The sequence below is a fragment of the Somniosus microcephalus genome, chromosome 5, assembly GCF_052327205.1.
Source record: "Somniosus microcephalus isolate GS21.2 chromosome 5, FLI_Smic_1.0, whole genome shotgun sequence".
Taxonomy (NCBI): domain Eukaryota; kingdom Metazoa; phylum Chordata; class Chondrichthyes; order Squaliformes; family Somniosidae; genus Somniosus; species Somniosus microcephalus.
In genome coordinates, this window is record NC_140991.1 from 179,375,659 (window position 1) to 179,394,412 (window position 18,754).

General features: G+C 44.7%; 1 protein-coding gene across 1 annotated transcript in view; it reads left to right on the plus strand.

Moving 5' to 3' along the window:
• LOC147117453 (dynein axonemal heavy chain 11-like) overlaps positions 1-18,754 on the plus strand; it is a 196,078-nt gene that overhangs the window by 68,014 nt on the left and 109,310 nt on the right. The window contains exons 3-5 of the mRNA XM_085988450.1: positions 9,714-9,916; positions 16,083-16,272; positions 16,447-16,546. Of these exons, the coding sequence (XP_085844576.1) occupies positions 9,714-9,916; positions 16,083-16,272; positions 16,447-16,546 (493 nt within the window). The remainder of the gene's footprint in view (positions 1-9,713; positions 9,917-16,082; positions 16,273-16,446; positions 16,547-18,754) is intronic.

The window sequence follows — 18,754 nt, forward strand, 5'->3', positions numbered from 1 at the left end:
GGGCAAAAGCAGGAACTAAGTGTCACAAAACATATTTGAAAGTTCTTTATCTGAATGCACATAGCATTCATAACAAAATAGACGAGTTAATGGCACAAATAACTACATATGGGTATGATCTTGTGGCCATTACAGAAACATGGCTGCAGGGTGACAATGCCTGGGAATTAAACATACCAGGTTATTTAACGATCAGGAAGGACAGGCAGTAAGGAAGGGGAGGTGGGGTGACTATGTTAATAAAGGAAGGAATCACTGTAATACAGAGAAATGATATTGGGTCAAAAGATCAGGATAATGAAACAGTTTGGGTGGAGATAAGGAATAATAAGGGGAAAAAAATACCAGTGGGCGTAGTCTATAGGCCTCCGAACAGTTGCAACTCTGTTGGACGGAGTATCAATCAGGAAATAGTTGAGGCTTGTAATAAGGGAACATCTATAATTATGGGGGATTTTAACCATCATATTAATTGGACAAATCAAATTGGGCAGGGCTGCCTTGAGGATGAGTTCATTGAGTGTATTAGGGATGGGTTTCTTGAGCAGTATGTAACTGAACCGACCAGGGGGCAAGCAACCTTAGATCTGGTCCTGTGTAACAAGACAGGATTAATTAAAAATGTCCTAGTAAAGGATCCCCTTGGAATGAGTGACCATAACATGGTTGAATTCCATAGTCAATTAGAGGGTGAGAAGGTTGGATCTCAAACAAGCGTGCTAAGCTTGAATAAAGGAGACTATGAAGGTATGAGAGCGGAATTGAGTAGAATGGATTGGGAAAATAGATTCAAGGGTAAGACGATACATGATTAGTGGTGTACATTTAAGGAGTTATTTTACAACTTCCAAAAAATATATATTCCACTGAGAAGAAAAGGGTGTAAAAGAAAAGACAGCCATCCGTGGCTAAGTAAAGAAATTAAGGATAGTATTCGACTAAAAACAAGGGCATATAAGGTAGCCAAATCTAGTGGGAGGATAGAGGATTGGGAAAACTTTAAAAGACAGCAAAAAATAACAATAAGATTGATTAAGAAAGGGAAGATAGATTATGAAAGTAAATTAGCAAAAAATATAAAAACAGATAGTAAGAGTTTTTATAGTTATATAAAAAGAAAAAGGTGGCTAAAGTAAATGTTGGTCCCTTAGAGGATGAGACTGTGAAATTAATGGTGGGAAATATGGAGATGGCAAAAACACCGAATGAATATTTTGTATCAGTCTTTACAGTAGAAGACACTAAGAATATCCCAACACTGGACAAACAGGGGGCTATAGAGGGGGACGAGCTAAACACGATCAAAATCACTAAGGAAGTGGTACTCGGTAAAATAATGGGACTCAAGGCGGATAAATCACCTGGACCTGATGGCTTACATCCTAGGGTCTTGAGGGAAGTGGCGGTAGGGATTGTGGATGCATTGGTAATAATTTTCCAAAACTCCCTGGACTCAGCAAAGGTCCCGGCAGACTGGAAAACTGCTAATGTAACACCCTTATTTAAAAAGGGCAGTAGACAGAAGGCTGGAAACTATAGACCGGTTAGCCTAACATCCGTGGTAGGTAAAATTTTGGAGTCCATTATTAAGGAGACAGTAACAGGACATTTGGATAATCATAATTTAATAGGACAAAGTCAGCATGGTTTTATGAAGGGGAAGTCATGTTTGACAAATTTGCTGGAGTTCTTTGAGGAAGTAACATATCGGGTGGATAAAGGGTAACCAGTGGGTGTAGTGTATTTAGACTTCCAAAAGGCATTTGACAAGGTGCCACACAAAAGATTATTGCTTAAGATAAAAAATCACGGGATTGGGGGTAATATTCTGGCATGGATAGAGGATTGGCTATCTAACAGAAGGCAGAGAGTTGGGATAAATGGTTCATTCTCAGACTGGCAATCAGTAACTAGTGGTGTTCCGCAGGGGTCAGTGCTGGGTCCCCAACTCTTTACAATCTATATTAACGATTTGGAGGAGGGGACCGAGTGTAACATATCAAAGTTTGCAGATGATACTAAGATGGGAGGGAAAGTAGTGAGTGAGGAGGACATAAAAAACCTGCAAGGGGACATAGACAGGCTAAGTAAGTGGGCAGAGATTTGGCAGATGGAATACAATACTGGAAAGTGTGAGGTTATGCACTTTGGCAGGAAAAACCATAGAGCAAGTTATTATCTTAATGGCAAGAAACTGGAAAGTACTGACGTGCAAAGGGATCTGGGGGTCCTGGTGCACGAAACTCAAAAGGTTAGTATGCAGGTGCAGCAAGTGATTAAGAAGGCCAATGGAATGTTGGCTTTCATTGCTATGGGGATAGAATATAAAAATAGGGAGGTATTGCTTCAGTTGTACAAGGTATTGGTGAGACCGCAGCTGGAATACTGCATACAGTTTTGGTGTCCATACTTATGAAAAGACATACTTGCTCTCGAGTCAGTACAAAGAAGGTTCACTCGGTTAATCCCGGGGATGAGGGGATGGACATATGAGGAGAGGTTGAGTAGATTGGGACTCTACTCATTGGAGTTCAGAAGAATGAGAGGAGATCTTATTGAAACATATAAGATTGTGAAGTGGTTGGATCGGGTGGATGCAGGGAGGATGTTCCCGATGATGGGTGAAACTAGAACTAGGGGGCATAGTCTTAGAATAAGGGGCTGCTCTTTCAAAACTGAGATGAGGAGGAACTACTTCACTCAGAGGGTGGTAGGTCCATGGAATATGCTGCCACAAAAAGCTGTAGAAGCTACATCATTACATAAATTTAAAACAGAAATAGACAGTTTCCTAGAAGTAAAGGGAATTAAGGGTTACGGGGGGCGGGCAGGAATTTGGACATGAGTCTAGGTTCGGATCGGTCATGGCCCTGTGGGTAGTGGAGCGGGCCCAGGGGCCGTGTAGCCTGATCCTGCTCCTATTTTGTGTGTCTAATTCTGTTAGATTCAGGAGATGGTTCTGTGATAGTAGATTGGCGGTTAGGATCAGATCAGCCATGATCTTATTAAATGGTGGAGGAGGCTCGAGGGGCCAATTGGCCTACTCCTGCTCCTATTTCTTATGTTCTTATGTAACTAAAGGTTGAGGTAGCCGAATCCTAAAGTCGCTTCACTGGGTCTAAAGGTCCGGGCTATCTCTCCCTTTAGGAACGGAGCAACCGAGAATGTTGCCGTCCTCCAGATAGCACTTTCAATAATTTAGCCAGACTGTAACATCTTGGATGTTATAAGGGTCTGGAGATCTCCCCTCAGAAATGTACCTCTTTACCAAAGAGTGTACAGAGATTGGGTTCGCGAGTTATTGATACAGAAGACTTATGTGAGACAATTCTAAAAATATATAGAGATTTATTAAAAGAACCGACATGCAATTACAGTTGGTGATCCAGTCAATCGCAACATTAACAGTTCTTAAAAAAGAAAATACAATCTTATTTTTAACAGAGTATCTTACTTTTAAATCTTAACTTCGCTACAGTATTACAGTTCTTAAAATTCTCTATATAGGATAACCATCAATACAAAATACCTTTGATCCCCGAGATACAAAGAGTGTAAGGCTACAGAGATGCCTCTGTAGTTGAGAGTCGCTTTGCCCGATTAAAGCGAGTCTGATATCCCATTTGAGACTTCAATATTTATACCCTTTTTCAGTTGTATTCCTTAAGGTTTCTGCTGATCCAAGTTAATTATCACTATTCATCTTTCTGCTGACTTCTGCAACTCTTACTGCCACATCAGCTTGTAATATTCCAAAATCTGCCACATCTCCAGGTGTTCTGGGTTCATCATATAGAAGGTGTGAAGGGCAGATGTCCCTTATCTCATGTGTCATCTTTAAGAGGTGTAATCAAGATCATTTATCGAGGGTTGACCATTGTTCTGTTCCAACAAGGCCACCCATTCAGAGCCATCCATTCTTCTGTTTTAATACGGTTATTTATTCAGAGTCAAGAACTGTCTTACCTCAACAAGGCCAGAATTCTTTCATAAAATAGTGTATTTTTCTAAAAAGGTTATATGGCTTATTCCTTCACACCTTAACTACCTGTTTTGCTACCTTCAGTGATCTGTGGACATCCAAGACAAAGACTGACAGGCAGAAATGTAACTGAGCAATGGGCAACCTTTAAAGAGGAGATGGTTTGGGTGCATTCCCACAAGGGGGACAGGGAAGGCCACCAAAGCCAGAGCTCGCTGGATGACGAAGGAGCTAGAGAGAATGAAGCAGAGAAATACAGCTTGTTAATACAAGGGAGAATCAGGCTGAATATAAAAAGTACAGAGGAGAAGTGATAAGGGAAATAAGAGGGGCGAAGAGACAGTACGGGAATAGATTGACGGCTAACATAAAATGGGATCTAAAGGTCTTCTATAGGCATATTAACAGTAAAAGGGTTGTCAGAGGAGCGGTGGGGCCGATTAGGGACCAAAATCTAAAATGGAGATCTATTGGTGGCGACCGAAGGCATGGCTGAGGTAGTAAATGAGCACTTTGCATCAGTGTTTGCTGAGGAAGAGGACTTTGCCAAAGCTACGGTAAACGTGGAGGTTGTCGGGATACTGGATGAAATAAAAATGGATAAAGAGGAGGGACTAGAAAGGCTGACAGTACTTAAAGTGGATAAGTCATCCGGTCCAGATGGGATGCATACCAGGTTGCTGTTCCCCTTGGAGCAGAGAAGGCAAAACGGAGATTTTATAGAGGTGTTTAAAATCGTGAAGTGTTTAGATAGAGTAAATAAAGAGAAACTCTTTCCAATGGCTAAAGGGCCGATAACCAGAGGGCACAGATTTAAGGTGATTGCCAAAAGAAGAAGAGGTGACATGAGGAGGAACTTTTTTATGCAATGATTAGAATTTGGAATGCACTGCCTGATAGGGTGGTGGATACAGATTCAATCGTGGCCTTTAATAGGGAATTGGATAAATACTTGAAGGAGAAAAAATTGCAGGGATATTTGGAAAGAGCGGGGGAGTGGGACTAACTGAATTGCTCTTCGAAAGAGCCGGTGCAGACTCGATGGACCTCCTTCTGTGCTGTACTCTTCTATGATTCTATACACCAGTGCGAGTGTGCGTGTGCATGCAGCAATCTGGGACCATTTCCCCCAGGATTGTTGAATCGGCTCCAGTATTTAATGAAACCTTATACCAAATCTCATATTAAATCTCATTTCTCAACTTTCTTTAATTATAATTATAATTTTTGGTCCAGTATTGTCCCCTTATCCTTCTTATTTTGAAGGTGGTGGCCAATGTTGGGGTAGAGTCAGATTCAGTGGTGCCCCTTCCAGAATCTCATCAAACTCTGATCTTCACCTGAAATCCACAAACACACACACACACTTTCCAGTAGTGGTCAATGGAGAGTGATCTGGAACAGAAACCCTATATGATTATTTTTTCTCCCGCCCTAGCCCACAGAGGCTGAGGCCTGAAAGTGTAATTTGAATCTCGCAAAAATTATTTTAAAAATAAGCAATCTCCTGGTTAAGATCACTGAACTTGGCACCGATCAAACCTGGAACTTGCTGATACGGCTCAGTTACATACTAGATTTAAATCTAGGCCCCAGATAAGAAAGAACAAGTTACCAAAGTTCAAGGGGGAAAAATTGACTCGCACCTCCTTTGGGGCGCCAACTTTGCCGGTGCGCTACTTTTAGGTTAGCACCCTCACGCCCAAAATTGAATGGTAGCGCCCCAAGCAGGAGACGGGGCGCTACTGGAAGCGCTCCCCCTCCCTCTTGGGGCACTCCAGTTTAATATTGTGGCGCTATGTGCCGCAGCGCCACGCGCACCTGTAGGCCTCCCTCCCCTTATTAAAGGGGAGGGGCCTTGCGCAGTGCGAACCGGGGCCCTGCTGGGCCACGAGGGTGCGGGGTGCCGGCAAAAGAGCCCAGCACTCAAGAGGAGTGCCGGGCTGACGGATCGTGGCTGGCACCCTGCAGGAGGAGGGCAGAGGGCATAGGCGCTGACAGGTGGCCCACAAAAAAAATAGCCGCCCGGCACCTCTCCTTTAAACATCGCCGCCCCCTGACACTGTCGGACATAGCGTCCGGCGGTACATCGAGCACGCGACCCAAGTTTGCAGCCGGGGCGCTGCGCATGACGATGACGTTATCGCCGTTCGCGCAGCGCCGCGGGGTGCTACCGGCTACCGGTTACTGCCGCCGCTAACTTCCCGCTGAATTTTGCGGGAGGCGTTAGCGGCGCCACACCCAGGCGTTGTTGCTTTGTGCCCCGTTAGCGCCGCAAAGAGATCGCTAACAGGAGTCGCAAAGCAACCGAGTTTTACCCCCCAAGTACTTAATCCTGGACTTTTGAAACTGTTTTGTGCTCCAAATCACAAGGACACCTGCCACATCATTTTTAGGTTTTTTATATAGTGTTGACAGCAAATTAAATGGCTCTCTTTACTTATTATGCTTATATTTGTATACTTGCTGAAGTGCCCGGCAGTGCCGAGGGTCTTTTGAGGGCATGTTGTTGTTGGAAGAGAGAGAGAGAGCGCGACTGGGGGGGGGGGGGGGGGGAGAGAGAGAGAGCGCGACTGAGGGGGGAAGAGAGAGAGCGACTGGCGGGGGGGGAAGAGAGAGAGCGACTGGGGGGGGAAGAGAGAGCGACGGGGGGGAAGAGAGAGAGCGACTGGGGGGGGATGAGAGAGAGCGACTGGGGGGGAAGAGAGCGAGCGACTGGGGGGGAAGAGAGCGAGCGACTGGGGGGGAAGAGAGCGAGCGACTGGGGGGGAAGAGAGCGAGCGACTGGGGGAAGAGAGCGAGCGACTGGGGGGGAAGAGAGCGAGCGACTGGGGGGGAAGAGAGCGAGCGACTGGGGGGGGAAGAGAGCGAGCGACTGGGGGGGAAGAGAGCGAGCGACTGGGGGGAAGAGAGAGAGCGACTGGGGAGGAAGAGAGAGAGCGACTGGGGGGGAAGAGAGAGAGCGACTGGGGGGGAAGAGAGAGAGCGACTGGGGGGAAGAGAGAGAGCGACTGGGGGGGAAGAGAGAGAGCGACTGGGGGGAAGAGAGAAACATAGAAACATAGAAACATAGAGATAGGAACAGGAGTAGGCCATTCGGCCCTTCGAGCCTGCTCCGCCATTCAATGAGATCATGGCTGATCTTCGTCTGAGATCATAGCTGATCTTACCAGTTCAGTACCCCGTCCCCGCCTTTTCTCCGTAACCCTTAATCCCCTTAGCCTTCAGAAATATATCCAATTCTCTCTTGAAAATATTTATTGAATTAGCCTTCACAGCCCTCTGTGGCAGGGAATTCCACAGGCTCACCACTCTTTGAGTGAAGAAATTCTTCCTCATCTCTGTTTTAAATGATTTGCCCGCTATTTTTAGACTGTGGCCCCTGGTTCTGTGCTCCCCTGCCATTGGAAACATTCTCTCTGAATTCAGCCTGTCCAGGCCTGCCATAATTTTATATGTTTCGATGAGATCCCCTCTCAATCTTCTAAACTCCAGTGAGTACAAGCCCAAACTATTCAATCTCTCCTCGTAGGTCATTCCCGCCATTCCAGGTATCAGCCTGGTGAATCGCCGCTGCACTCTTTCCATGGCAAGAACATCCTTCCGCAGATGGGGCGACCAAAACTGTACACAATACTCCAGATGCGGTCTCACCAGCACCTTGTACAGCTGTAGTAAGGTATCCCTATTCCTATACTCGAACCCCCTTGATATGAAGGCCAACATACCATTTGCCTTCTTAATCGCCTGTTGCACCTACATGCTCTCCTTCAGAGAGTTGGAATAAACGGCTCGTTTTCGGAGAGAGCGACTGGGGGGGAAGAGAGAGAGCGACTGGGGGGGAAGAGAGAGAGCGACTGGGGGGGAAGAGAGAGAGCGACGGGGGGGAAGAGAGAGCGACTGGGGGGGAAGAGAGCGACTGGGGGGGAAGAGAGAGCGACTGCGGGGGAAGAGAGAGAGCGACTAGGGGGAAGAGAGAGAGCGACTGGGGGGAAGAGAGAGAGCGACTGGGGGGAAGAGAGAGAGCGACTGGGGGGAAGAGAGAGAGCGACTGGGGGGAAGAGGGGGGGAAGGGGAGGGGAGGAGAAGGGGACGGGGGGAAGGGGAGGGGCGGGGAAGGGGGGGGGTAGGGGAGGGGGGAAGGGGGAGAGTCCCTGAGCCCCCTGATCTCCGCCCCCATCTCCCAAGCCCCGCCCCCCCCCGATCTCCCGAGCCCCGCCCCCCCAGATCTCCCAAGCCCCGCCCCCGGATCTCCGGAGCCCCGCCCCCCCGAGGCTCGCCCCCCCACCCCCCCCGATCTCCCGAGGCTCGCCCCCCCCCAAGGCTCGCCCCCCCCCCCATCTCCCGCCCGCCCCCCCCCCCCCAACCAAGCACCGAACTCCGGTGGCCCGATCTCCCGAGCACCGGCCCCCCGCCCTCCCGAGCTGGCTTCAAGTCCGCCGATTGCGGCTGAGAGAGACGGCCGGCGGGCCTGGTTGCCGGGGTAACCCTTTCCGCTCTCCAAGCCCCGCCCGAGATCCGCACTCGCGAGAGCCCCGCCACCCCCCGCCCGAGCCGAGCGGGGAACAGAGAGAGACGCCGCGTCTCAGCTGCTCCTGCTGCGCGCGCACCCTGACACTCGTGGCCCTCGTGGCTGACGCCGTTGCCCCGGGTAACGTGACACGGGGGTGGGGGGGGGACCGCCCGAGCCAAGCGGGGAACAGAGAGAGACGCCGCGTCTCAGCTGCTCCTGCTGCGCGCGCACCCTGACCCTCGTGACCCTCGTGGCTGACGCCGTTGCCCCGGGTAACGTGACACCGGGGCGGGGGGGGGTGGTGAGGAGCTTTGCAGAAGCCGTGGGACAATTACCTAGCTCGGGCTTGGCTGGGCAAGAAAGGCCCAGGCTTTGAGGCCTAACAAAAACGGGGAAAGGTAGGAAAAAGAACCTTCAGGTTAGACAAAATATTTACAAATGAATGAAGTTTTTTTAAAACAATTTAATAAAAGCAATTTTATTTTGCTGGAAATGTATATTTGAAAAGAAAGACGCAGAAAGCAGGAAAAAGAATGGAAGCAAGATGGCGGCTACTCACCTCGGTTCAGAACGATAAGGCCCGCCCACACACGCACCGATTGGTCGACCGTCAGGTCACCAAAGCGTAGGATTGGTCAATCGTCCCGTCACTCGACCGTAGGAGGGCCCGGCTGCACGCGCCAGGAACCTGGCGTACGATTGGTCGACCTCGAGGTCACTCTGTCGCTAATGAGCGGATAATGAGATGCTAATGAGCGGAATTTTGAAGGTTTTTCGGATACCGCGGGCGCAATTTTTGTCCGGCCGAAACGTAAATACGCTTACCATCGTTTTGGAACGGTGAGCTTTCTTTCGACGTAACGCACGCGTAGGTACGCTCTGTAACTTTCGAGCGCATAGCCGGACAGACGCACATGTGAGGACAGACAGACAGAAGGACAGACAGATAGACAGACAGACAGAACGATTCCTTTATTTATATATATAGATGTGTATTTTCCTCCTTCACAATTTTTAACACAAACATTCTATAACATAAACCTTGGCTTAAAATTAAGAGTCTAAACAATCATAAATTTTAAAAATATAATTTGCACCTGAAAATTGTAATATTTTGATATGTTTCTAGGTTTGATTACATGTTATTATTTCATAATTGTAGAATATATCCATTACGAAAAACAATTAAACCAGTAAATATTCTCTTTTTTTCTCTAGGTTTTGGTGCCAGTCCTTTCAAGCAAGAGAAACCACAGAACATGGCCGCACTTTATTTCACAAGATGTAGACCGTCATGTGGAAAATATCAGAAACAAGGTTTTTGTTGTGAACGGTCAAGCAATGGGACGGACCCTCCTGCCTATACCAAGCATCACAGCCAAAATAGGAGGCAGCAGTCAGAAACAGGAGAATGGGAACAAGTAAGGATAGTTAGTGAAAGTGTTAAATAAATGTAACAGACATAGGTGTTAACACTGTTCATATACACAGTTGGAAGTTGCACAATTTAAAATTCACAACTGGCATGACTTTCTATTAATTATTTTAGTAATCACTTATCTCTAAATTAATCAGTAATTTAGAAAAGCCAATTGACGATACTGTGCACATGAAATACAAATTGGGGTTAATTTTGAACCGCACCAGCTGTGCGGGAAAATGGCAGAGTGGATCGCCTGCCCATTATAGAACATGTCCGATTTTCATCCCATTGAAAGTAATCGCTGGGTGAGCCACTCTGTCACATTGCCGTCCAGGTGGTGAAGTTCAAAATTAGCCCCATTGTGTCTCATAAGCTGATAGCTCTTTGCAGGCAGATCTTCACCTCTGTCTGTGTGGACTGCCTATTGAATGTTAAATGCTGAGGTCACCTGGGTGTTAGAAACAGTTAATATTGATCACTGGCCATCAATTGATTTCATCTATCCAAGGCCTTTGCAGTTGTCTCACAGGTGGGAAAGATATCACACACAGTGTGAGACTTGTTTTTTATTAAAAGTTCTGATCATGTTTCTTTGTGCCTTTGAAACCTATTTGTGATTGACACCTTTATTTAATCATAAAAGATGCACCACTGGTTACTTGTCTCAGTTAGAACGTTTGCCCCATATCAAGGTTTCTTCAGCGAATTTTTGCTCTGCCAGGTAGCTACGAGCAGCGACTCATGCAACACTCATGAATATTCGAGTTCACATATAAGCATAGCATCATGGGCATTGGTCCAAAGTGAAAGTGTGATACCATTGAGAATAGCTAGAATTTTGAGTTTTTTTTTGCTTTGAAACTAGTGAAATTTGCTGTTTGCTCTGCTTCGGTTTAATTTTAATTCTTAATGAATCTGGTTTGTCATTTTTTACCTGAGCTATAAAGTCTTTCAGAGTGTTATTTGTTTGTCAGTCAGAGAGACCAGTAGCTCTCTGTGGAATTTGCATAAATTACCATCTGTGCTTCATTGGTCGAAGGGTTTATTGTTTGCTCCGTGGCTCAAGAGTCCAGATTACTTTGTGCATAATGCTACATTTTGGGTAATAGTGAATGTGGCCTTGTAGAAGCAGACCTTTGCATCGGGCACTAGAAAAACTATTTAGAGTGTGCTTAAATCATAATGCATAGCATATTTTGCAGTACTTCACATTCATTGCTTCATATTGGCCGAATTGCTTAGATAAAATATTTGATTTCAAATGTATAAACCAGGAGCATGTTCCTCTCATCTAGATTACACATTGCACGCTCTTTATATTGTCTCTCATTCAATTACCTCTATTAGCAACACTTTAAAGGGCTGAGTGATTTGACCTGCTGAAACCCTCCACCCATCTGTGCCAGGTGGCTTCTCTTGTATGTTGCTGTAAAGAAAAACATAAATATTGAATGAACAGTTATCTTGTACTGTGTAGTACATGCTGCAGTACAGTTTTATGGGCTTGTGCATAGCAAAACTGAATGTAAAGTACCTCACCTACAGAATATTTGACAGAATATCTGAGATCTAATTGAGTGTAATGCAATTGTCAGCTGTATGTGATTACATGTAATTATAGTCAGTCTTCCAACCTCCTCAGTTGCATCTTTGTACATTATCCTTTTTTGGTCTTTTCTGCAAATTCTCAGCCATCTTCATTATTTCTGTTTCTGAAAATAAAGACTGGCATTTACATAGCACCTCATCACATCCCCAAATGCTGCACATTATTTTTGAGGTGCAATCATTGGTTTTATATAGGCAACCATTTTGAATACGGTAACATCCCATAAACAACAATGAGAGGAATTATCAGTTAATCAGTTTTTGTTGGTGTTGATTCAGAGAAGCCAAGACCCAGAAGAGCTCCCTGTTCTTCTTCAAATAGTACCATGGGATCTTTAACCTCCACCTGAGCATGCAATTTAATATTATATCCAAAGAACAATACAGCACTCCCTCAGTATTTCACTGAAGTATCTGCCTAAATTAGGCCCTCCAGTGGGGCTTAATCCCACAACCTTCTGATTTAGGTGGGAAGGCTACCAACTGAGCCAACCTGTCGAGTGTCAATTCAAGTTAAGTATACAAAAGTACTTCAACAAACTCATCTGACATCTGCAATGTACTTTGATTGGCATCAACAGCTATATCTATATATATATAAAAGGATAGTGGTGTCTGTCCGTCTGTCTGTCCGTCTGTCCATCTGTCTGTCCGCTATACACTCAAAAGTTATAGAGCGTACCTACACATATGTTATATCAAAAAAAAGCTGATGATCAGGGGAGTGTCATAGGCATATTTACTTTTTGGTCAGACAAAAATTCTTCGCACAGTATACAAAAAAGTTCAAAAATCCGCTCATTAGCGGTTGACCAATCCTACCGCTCATTAGCATTGAGTGACATGATGGTTGACCAATCCTACAGTTCAGTGACCTGATGGTTGACCAATCGGTGCATCATGGGCGGGACCTAATCCTGCAGCCTACCGAAACGTTGCCGCCATTTTTTCCCCTGCTTTTACCAGCAATCCTGCAGCCTCCTGAAACGTAGCCTCCATTTATTCCTCTGCTTTTCCTCAACAGCGAGCGGGGCAGTTGCGTCGGCCCGCCGGAGCGGGAGGTGAGTTGGGGTCACTCGGGCCGGGCCTCACAACCGCTCGGCCCGAGACACAGAGTGGGGGAGTGGCAGCGGGCGGCCGTGAACCACGCCGCCCGAGACACAGAGCGGGGGAGCGGCAGCGGCCGGCTGTCAACCGCGCGGCCCGAGACACAGAGCGGGGGAGCGGCAGCGGCCGGCCATCAACCGCGCAGCCCTCTAAACTGCCCTGGCAACGCCGGGCCCCCCAGCTAGTATACTATATGAATGCTAATTGTTGTTTTATAAATTGAGCACTGTTGTGTCCCAATGTATCCTGTTTTAGAATTTTAGCATAAGATTACATTATAGACTGTGAAGTTTTTGTATACGTCATCCCCACTAGGGCAGTCACCTCCCAGGAAGGTTAAGATGGTCCCGACCAATATTTAGCAGGAGCTATCTGGTCAGTTTCTTCCTGCAATTGTCTTTTAAAACCGCTGTGTGTTTATAGCCCTGTACCGCCTGCCTTTAAAAACAAAGTTTCTTGGTTGTTTGAGAGATCTGGCTGGTTGGCTCTCTCAGTTTCTCATGCTGTTCCTTATGTAGCCGTACCAATGCTGTAGAAGTAGAGTGAAAATAAGACGGTTGAAGAGACAAAAACAAAAACGTGGGAAAAAGGGAAAATGAAAAATAAGAGGAAAAGAAGAGGTGGGGGAGAGAGAGATGAAAGTAAGGGAGAGGGTGATAAACAGTTGGAGGAGAGAGAAAAACAAGTGAAGGAGGAGAGACACATTTTTTGTAAACTTAACCATTATCAGGATCCTTAGCTTGAGAGACATTTTTTTTGCTGGGACACCTCCTGAAAAAGGTTTGAAAAACACAATGAGATAATGCTGTTCAAATTTATAATCAAGAATGAAATTTGTCTTGAGTGAATTGAACCTATGGTGTTGGGCAGGTTGTGTAGGCAAGGTAAATGTGTAGACAGGCCTCTGGTGTCCTTGGTTGTGCCTATGGTTCCAGTGTACGGCTTGAGTTTATTCTGAACATTTTATAGTTTTTTTCCCCCTATAGTTTTTCTTGCTTGTTAACGTTGCTTGCTCTCTATCTTCCCAGAACTGCATTCCCTCAATGATTAGCCCGTTGATTGCTGTCAGGTCCAGAGAAATTACTGTCTCGCTTGGATTCACTAACTGTTACTGAAACAAAAGCTACTATTAATTAATATTATAAATCCACACAAAACCCAGTATATTTATTGGGCCAGTAATTCCGTTCCCAACACGTGAGTACGTACGGTGTACTCACGCGTGTGGCCGGAGGAATTGCCGGATTCCAGCATGCACAGCGCATGCGCGGGAAACCGGCATTTCCTCTCCATCGAACTAAGGGGTTAAGAGGTCCAATGCGTGCGCACAGGACTCTGCGCGCACGCATTGAACTTCTTTCGTTTTGACAGGTTTGCGCGAGTGCAAGGGCCTGGACTTTTTGGAAATGAAAAAAGGAGGCATAAGTAGTGGATTCTTGAAGCTAAGTGGTCTATTATTTAAAATGATTACATTTTTTCCACAGCTTCATTGTTTTTAAGGACTGTACAGTAAGGTAAGTTTATTTTTAGACCCGAATTCGTAAAAAAAAAAATTTTTCAAAAATTTTATTAATTGTTTTAATTAGTTTTTTAAAGTTATTTATAGTTTATTTAATTATTGGGATGTTTTTAAAAATTTTAATTAAAGTTAAACTAGTCTTTTGGGCGCCCGTACTTTTCATGAGTTTGACAGTCTTTACTATCAAACTCATGAATGAGTTTCCACTCCCCTGATTGGCTGCAGAGTGCTCACCCAATCCCAGCCGGCACATCGCACTAACTACGCTGCTGGATCAGGTAAGCACATCGCGCCGACAGCTGAACCGGGCCAGTGACAGGAAATGCAAGCAGGCCCGGGCTTCAGATGTCGGCGCGCAGGGTGAGTGCAGATCGGGGGCTTGCGCGCGCGGGAAGCTCCCGATCCTAATTTCAGGGCCAATATTGTAATAGTGCAAATCTACAAAAAAAAGAAAATTTGAATTTTAATTAAAAATAAAAATGTTATACTTTTCTCTGTCTTCCTTTTTTCCTTCTAATTATATAATTTTAACTTCAACTTCACATTTTCCTTAATGTAACCGATTCTAACCATTGATCGTTTAATTCTAACTTTTACATATTTAAATTTGCCTTTTTTTTTCTGTCCCCTGATCCTGTTGTGAGCTATTTAAGAAAATTGGTCTTTGATCAGCTGAAAAAAATCTTTACCAGAGGTCATTTCTCAATCAACCAAGTGGCATCATCATTGTGTTATGAGTGTAGAACATCACAAAATAGCAAGGCTGCGATACTCAGTTGCGACTTGTCGTAGATTAACGTGGGGCGAGATGTTTACATTTTATGCACTAAGGACTGTTGGCAGACAACAGTAATCACTGTAACAAGAACAGAAAATGCTGGAAACACTCAGTAGATCAGGCAGTATCGGTAGAGAGAACAAACAAGTTAACATTTCAGGCTTGCATTCTGTCAGAACTGGAAGATATTACAGATGAACAGCATTTAATAAGGATTAGAACAAGGGGAATGGAACAAAAACACAAACACACGGGAAAAGAGATAGGATGACCTGCAAAGTACTTAAGTGAAAAACAGGAGATGAGTGAATGACAAGTGATATAAACATGTGAAAATAGAAGGCATAATGAGAAAAATCAAATAAATAAATGACATATACAAGACATAGAAAATGTTTAAACACTCTGCAGTGTTTTGGGTCTTCCTTATATTGGTTAAAGTGCAATTTCAATACAGGAAACTTTGGTTTATCCGGAGGTTAAAAGTCCGGAAAGCTCTATCTACCGGCAAAATTCAGGAGCCGTTTCCTATAAGTATTTTTACATCTCGTTGCTTTTTTTTTCCCAGTCAGGCTCTGCAAGGTCTGTAGCTAAGCAACAGCTTCAGCTAGAGACGCTTTTAAGCTGCAGCCGACTGTTTTGAAGCTGTTGCTAAGCAACAGGGTTTATTGATTCACACGGAGCTGAAAATCTCCGTATGTTTCAACATGTCCGGCAGTTTTGATCTAACGGCAACAGCTCGGTCCCGTCGGTGCTGGATATCACAAAGTTTCCTGTACATCTTCATCTAGAGCCACCTTTTGTTTCTTAACCTGTCCCATTACCATCTCCTTTTGCCTTGAATGTCTCTTAATGTCCCTTAATCTCTCCTGCCTTCTATCCTATCATAGACCTTCTCTTTTGTTCTTTCATCCCCTCCCCCCTTTACCAGCTCCTACACTTATTTAAAAATCTGTTCCATTTCCTGCTTTTTTCCAGTTCTGACGGAAGGTAATCGACCTGAAACGTTAACTCTGTTTCTCTCTTCACAGATGCTGCCTGACCTGCAGAGTACCTCCAGCATTTTCTGTTTTTATTTCAATTCATAATATTATTTAATGGAAATGAAATTGTTTGGTATTTTCTGTCTCATTCCTGCTTTATGCTTTTTAGGCTAGATCATTATGACCGGTTAATAGTTCATCCGGTTGAATCGATGGTAATCAAATGGACTCATCAGATTCGGGATGTACTGAAGAAGGACTCTTCTGAACCTTTGCTGCAAGGACTAAATCCAGGTCCAAAGATGGAGTTGGATTTCTGGAAGGCAAGGAAAGAAAACCTGCTGTGTGTTCATGAACAAGTGAGTGAAGTAAAAACAGATATACTGGAGTACTTGTTAATCCTATCTTCCTTCACTTTCAAATTTTAGTCAGCACCTAAAATTACAGAAAGTTTAGTTTCCATTGCTATGATATCTGTTTATTAATATATGCTGGAAGTTATACTTAATTTAACTGCTGCATTCTTCTTCTAGCTTCGGACTCCAGTTGTTCGGAAAATGGCCAAAATTCTAGAAACAACAGAAAGCAGTTATTTCCCCACTTTCAAAGAAACTTTACAAGATGTTGTAGGTGGTAGGTACTGCTCGACACACTTTGTAAGTAGCACTAGTGGAATGTATTCTAGTGCAAATATGATCAGTAGTGACTGAACAGTGTAAATATTAGTTCTAGTTTGTTGATACTGAGGCCAGTTATACTAACCATTTTGTGTCCATAACAATTTTTTTGCATTGTGTTGGTGGAAAACTTTTGCCTGGGCATCAAGTTGCCAAACTGACGCTTTATGTTTGAGCAAAATCTGTGAGGCCACCACCTCAAGGAAGTACTCTCACCTCACTTTAGCTCCATACAGGCTGCAGTTTGGCAATTGCTGATGTTTAAGAAGTTCCCAGGAATTTAACATTTTTTTAATTTTTGGGTATAATATCCACAAGGGTTCTCCCGATCTCCAGCTGTTTATGCCATTTCTCCAGGATTTTTGTCAATCTTCTGTCGAAGTTATGGCTGGAGATCAAGAGAAAGTCAACTCCTGAATTTTTATAAAAGCAAAATACTGCGGATGCTGGAAATCTGAAATAAAAACAGAAAATGCTGGAAATACTCAGCAGGTCAGGCAGCATCTGTGGAGAGAGAAACAGAGTTAACGTTTCAGGTTGATGACCTTTTGTCAGAACTTCTGAGTATTTCCAGCATTTTCTGTTTTTATTCCTGAACTTTTTTATCTTTTTAACATTACAGGTAGACTATCCTTTATCCGAAAACCTCGGGACCAGCCGTGTTTCGGTTTTCGGAAAATTTCGGATTTCGGAAGGTATTTTATAAGACTGGGAAATTTGTCGGGGGTGGGGGTCGGCGGGGGTCGGGGTCGGCGGGGGGGTCGGTCGGGGTCGGGGTCGGCGGGGGTCGGGGTCGGCCGGGGGGTCGGGGGTGGGGGTCGTCGGGGTCGACGGGGGGGGTCGGCGTCGTGCGCACGACTTACGCTGAACGAAAACACTCGGTTTTCAGAGGATTTCGGTTTTCGGAAGTGCGGATAAAGGATACACTATCCCTTATCCGAAAGGGTGGGGGTCGGCGGGGGGTCGGGGGTCGGGGGGGGAGAAAAGAATATCGGACAGGCCGCTGCAGCTATCGGACGGGCCGCTGTATTGTTGGGTTCACTCTCCCGGTATACCTCCTTCACACTGCCCGGCTCGGCCTGCAATCTCCTACCCAGGAGGGAACTCAGTGACCCTCTGCCCTGCTCAGCGTAAGTCATGCGCCACTCTGGTCATGTCGTGCGCACGACTTACGCTGAACGAAAAAACTTTCGATTTTTAGAGGGTTTCGGTTTTCGGAAGTTCGGATAAAGGGTAGTCTACCTGTATCAGAAGGGAGAACATTAAAACTGAATGGACATTTGAAGGTCAGTGTGTATGCGCAGTGCTCCACTTTATCTGACTAAAACATAAATGGAGCTGAATGTGTAACTCAGATTTGGTGTCTCCACTTTACAGGTGCTCATCTCAAACCACTGTGCTATTTAACTCTGCAGTACTGGGTAATTCTGACAGCTACTCCTCTATCTGGAGAAGATTAAAACTTCTTGTCCGTCCATTAGCAGCACTTGTTTCCTTTTTAAACCAAATGCTGATTGTATATTTGTCTATTCACCTGCCTAAGGTGTTGCACCTAATTCTACTACTATGATCTCTGTTATATGAAACTTATACAGGGGTCTAATATTTATTTCATTCAAATTTATATATCATAAATATAGAGATGATTAATATACTGTATAAAACAAAACAGTATCATGTACATTAGTCACAGACATCAATGGGGACTGTACTGGTCTCACTAGATGTAACTCCTATCCAGCTATCTAGTCAGCTAAACACTCATTCAAATAACTCCTCGAGAAGCAGGGTGCTGTTTTGAAGCTTTACTTGAATAAAAGTGTGAAACTGTAAACAAAGACAAAGTATGTTTTGTACACAGAGGTAAGTACTATACATTAGATGTTACATAAGATGCAAAAACATGTTTATGAAAACAGAATAGACTGCTTAACACAGATAAGTAGGTAACTGTATAAGTAAATAGCACTGAAGCTAACCCTTAGTAGCTAGCAGCTAATAAACTTATTATTGACAAAGTATTGTCAAAATACTATACTGACAAGGTTGTTATTATGTTACCAAACAAGGATACTCACAGACATTGCGTCTTGTCTAGCATATAAGGAAGGATGGAGGAGGATAGAAAACAAGCTGCCACACGTGGACCTTGTTCACAACTGAG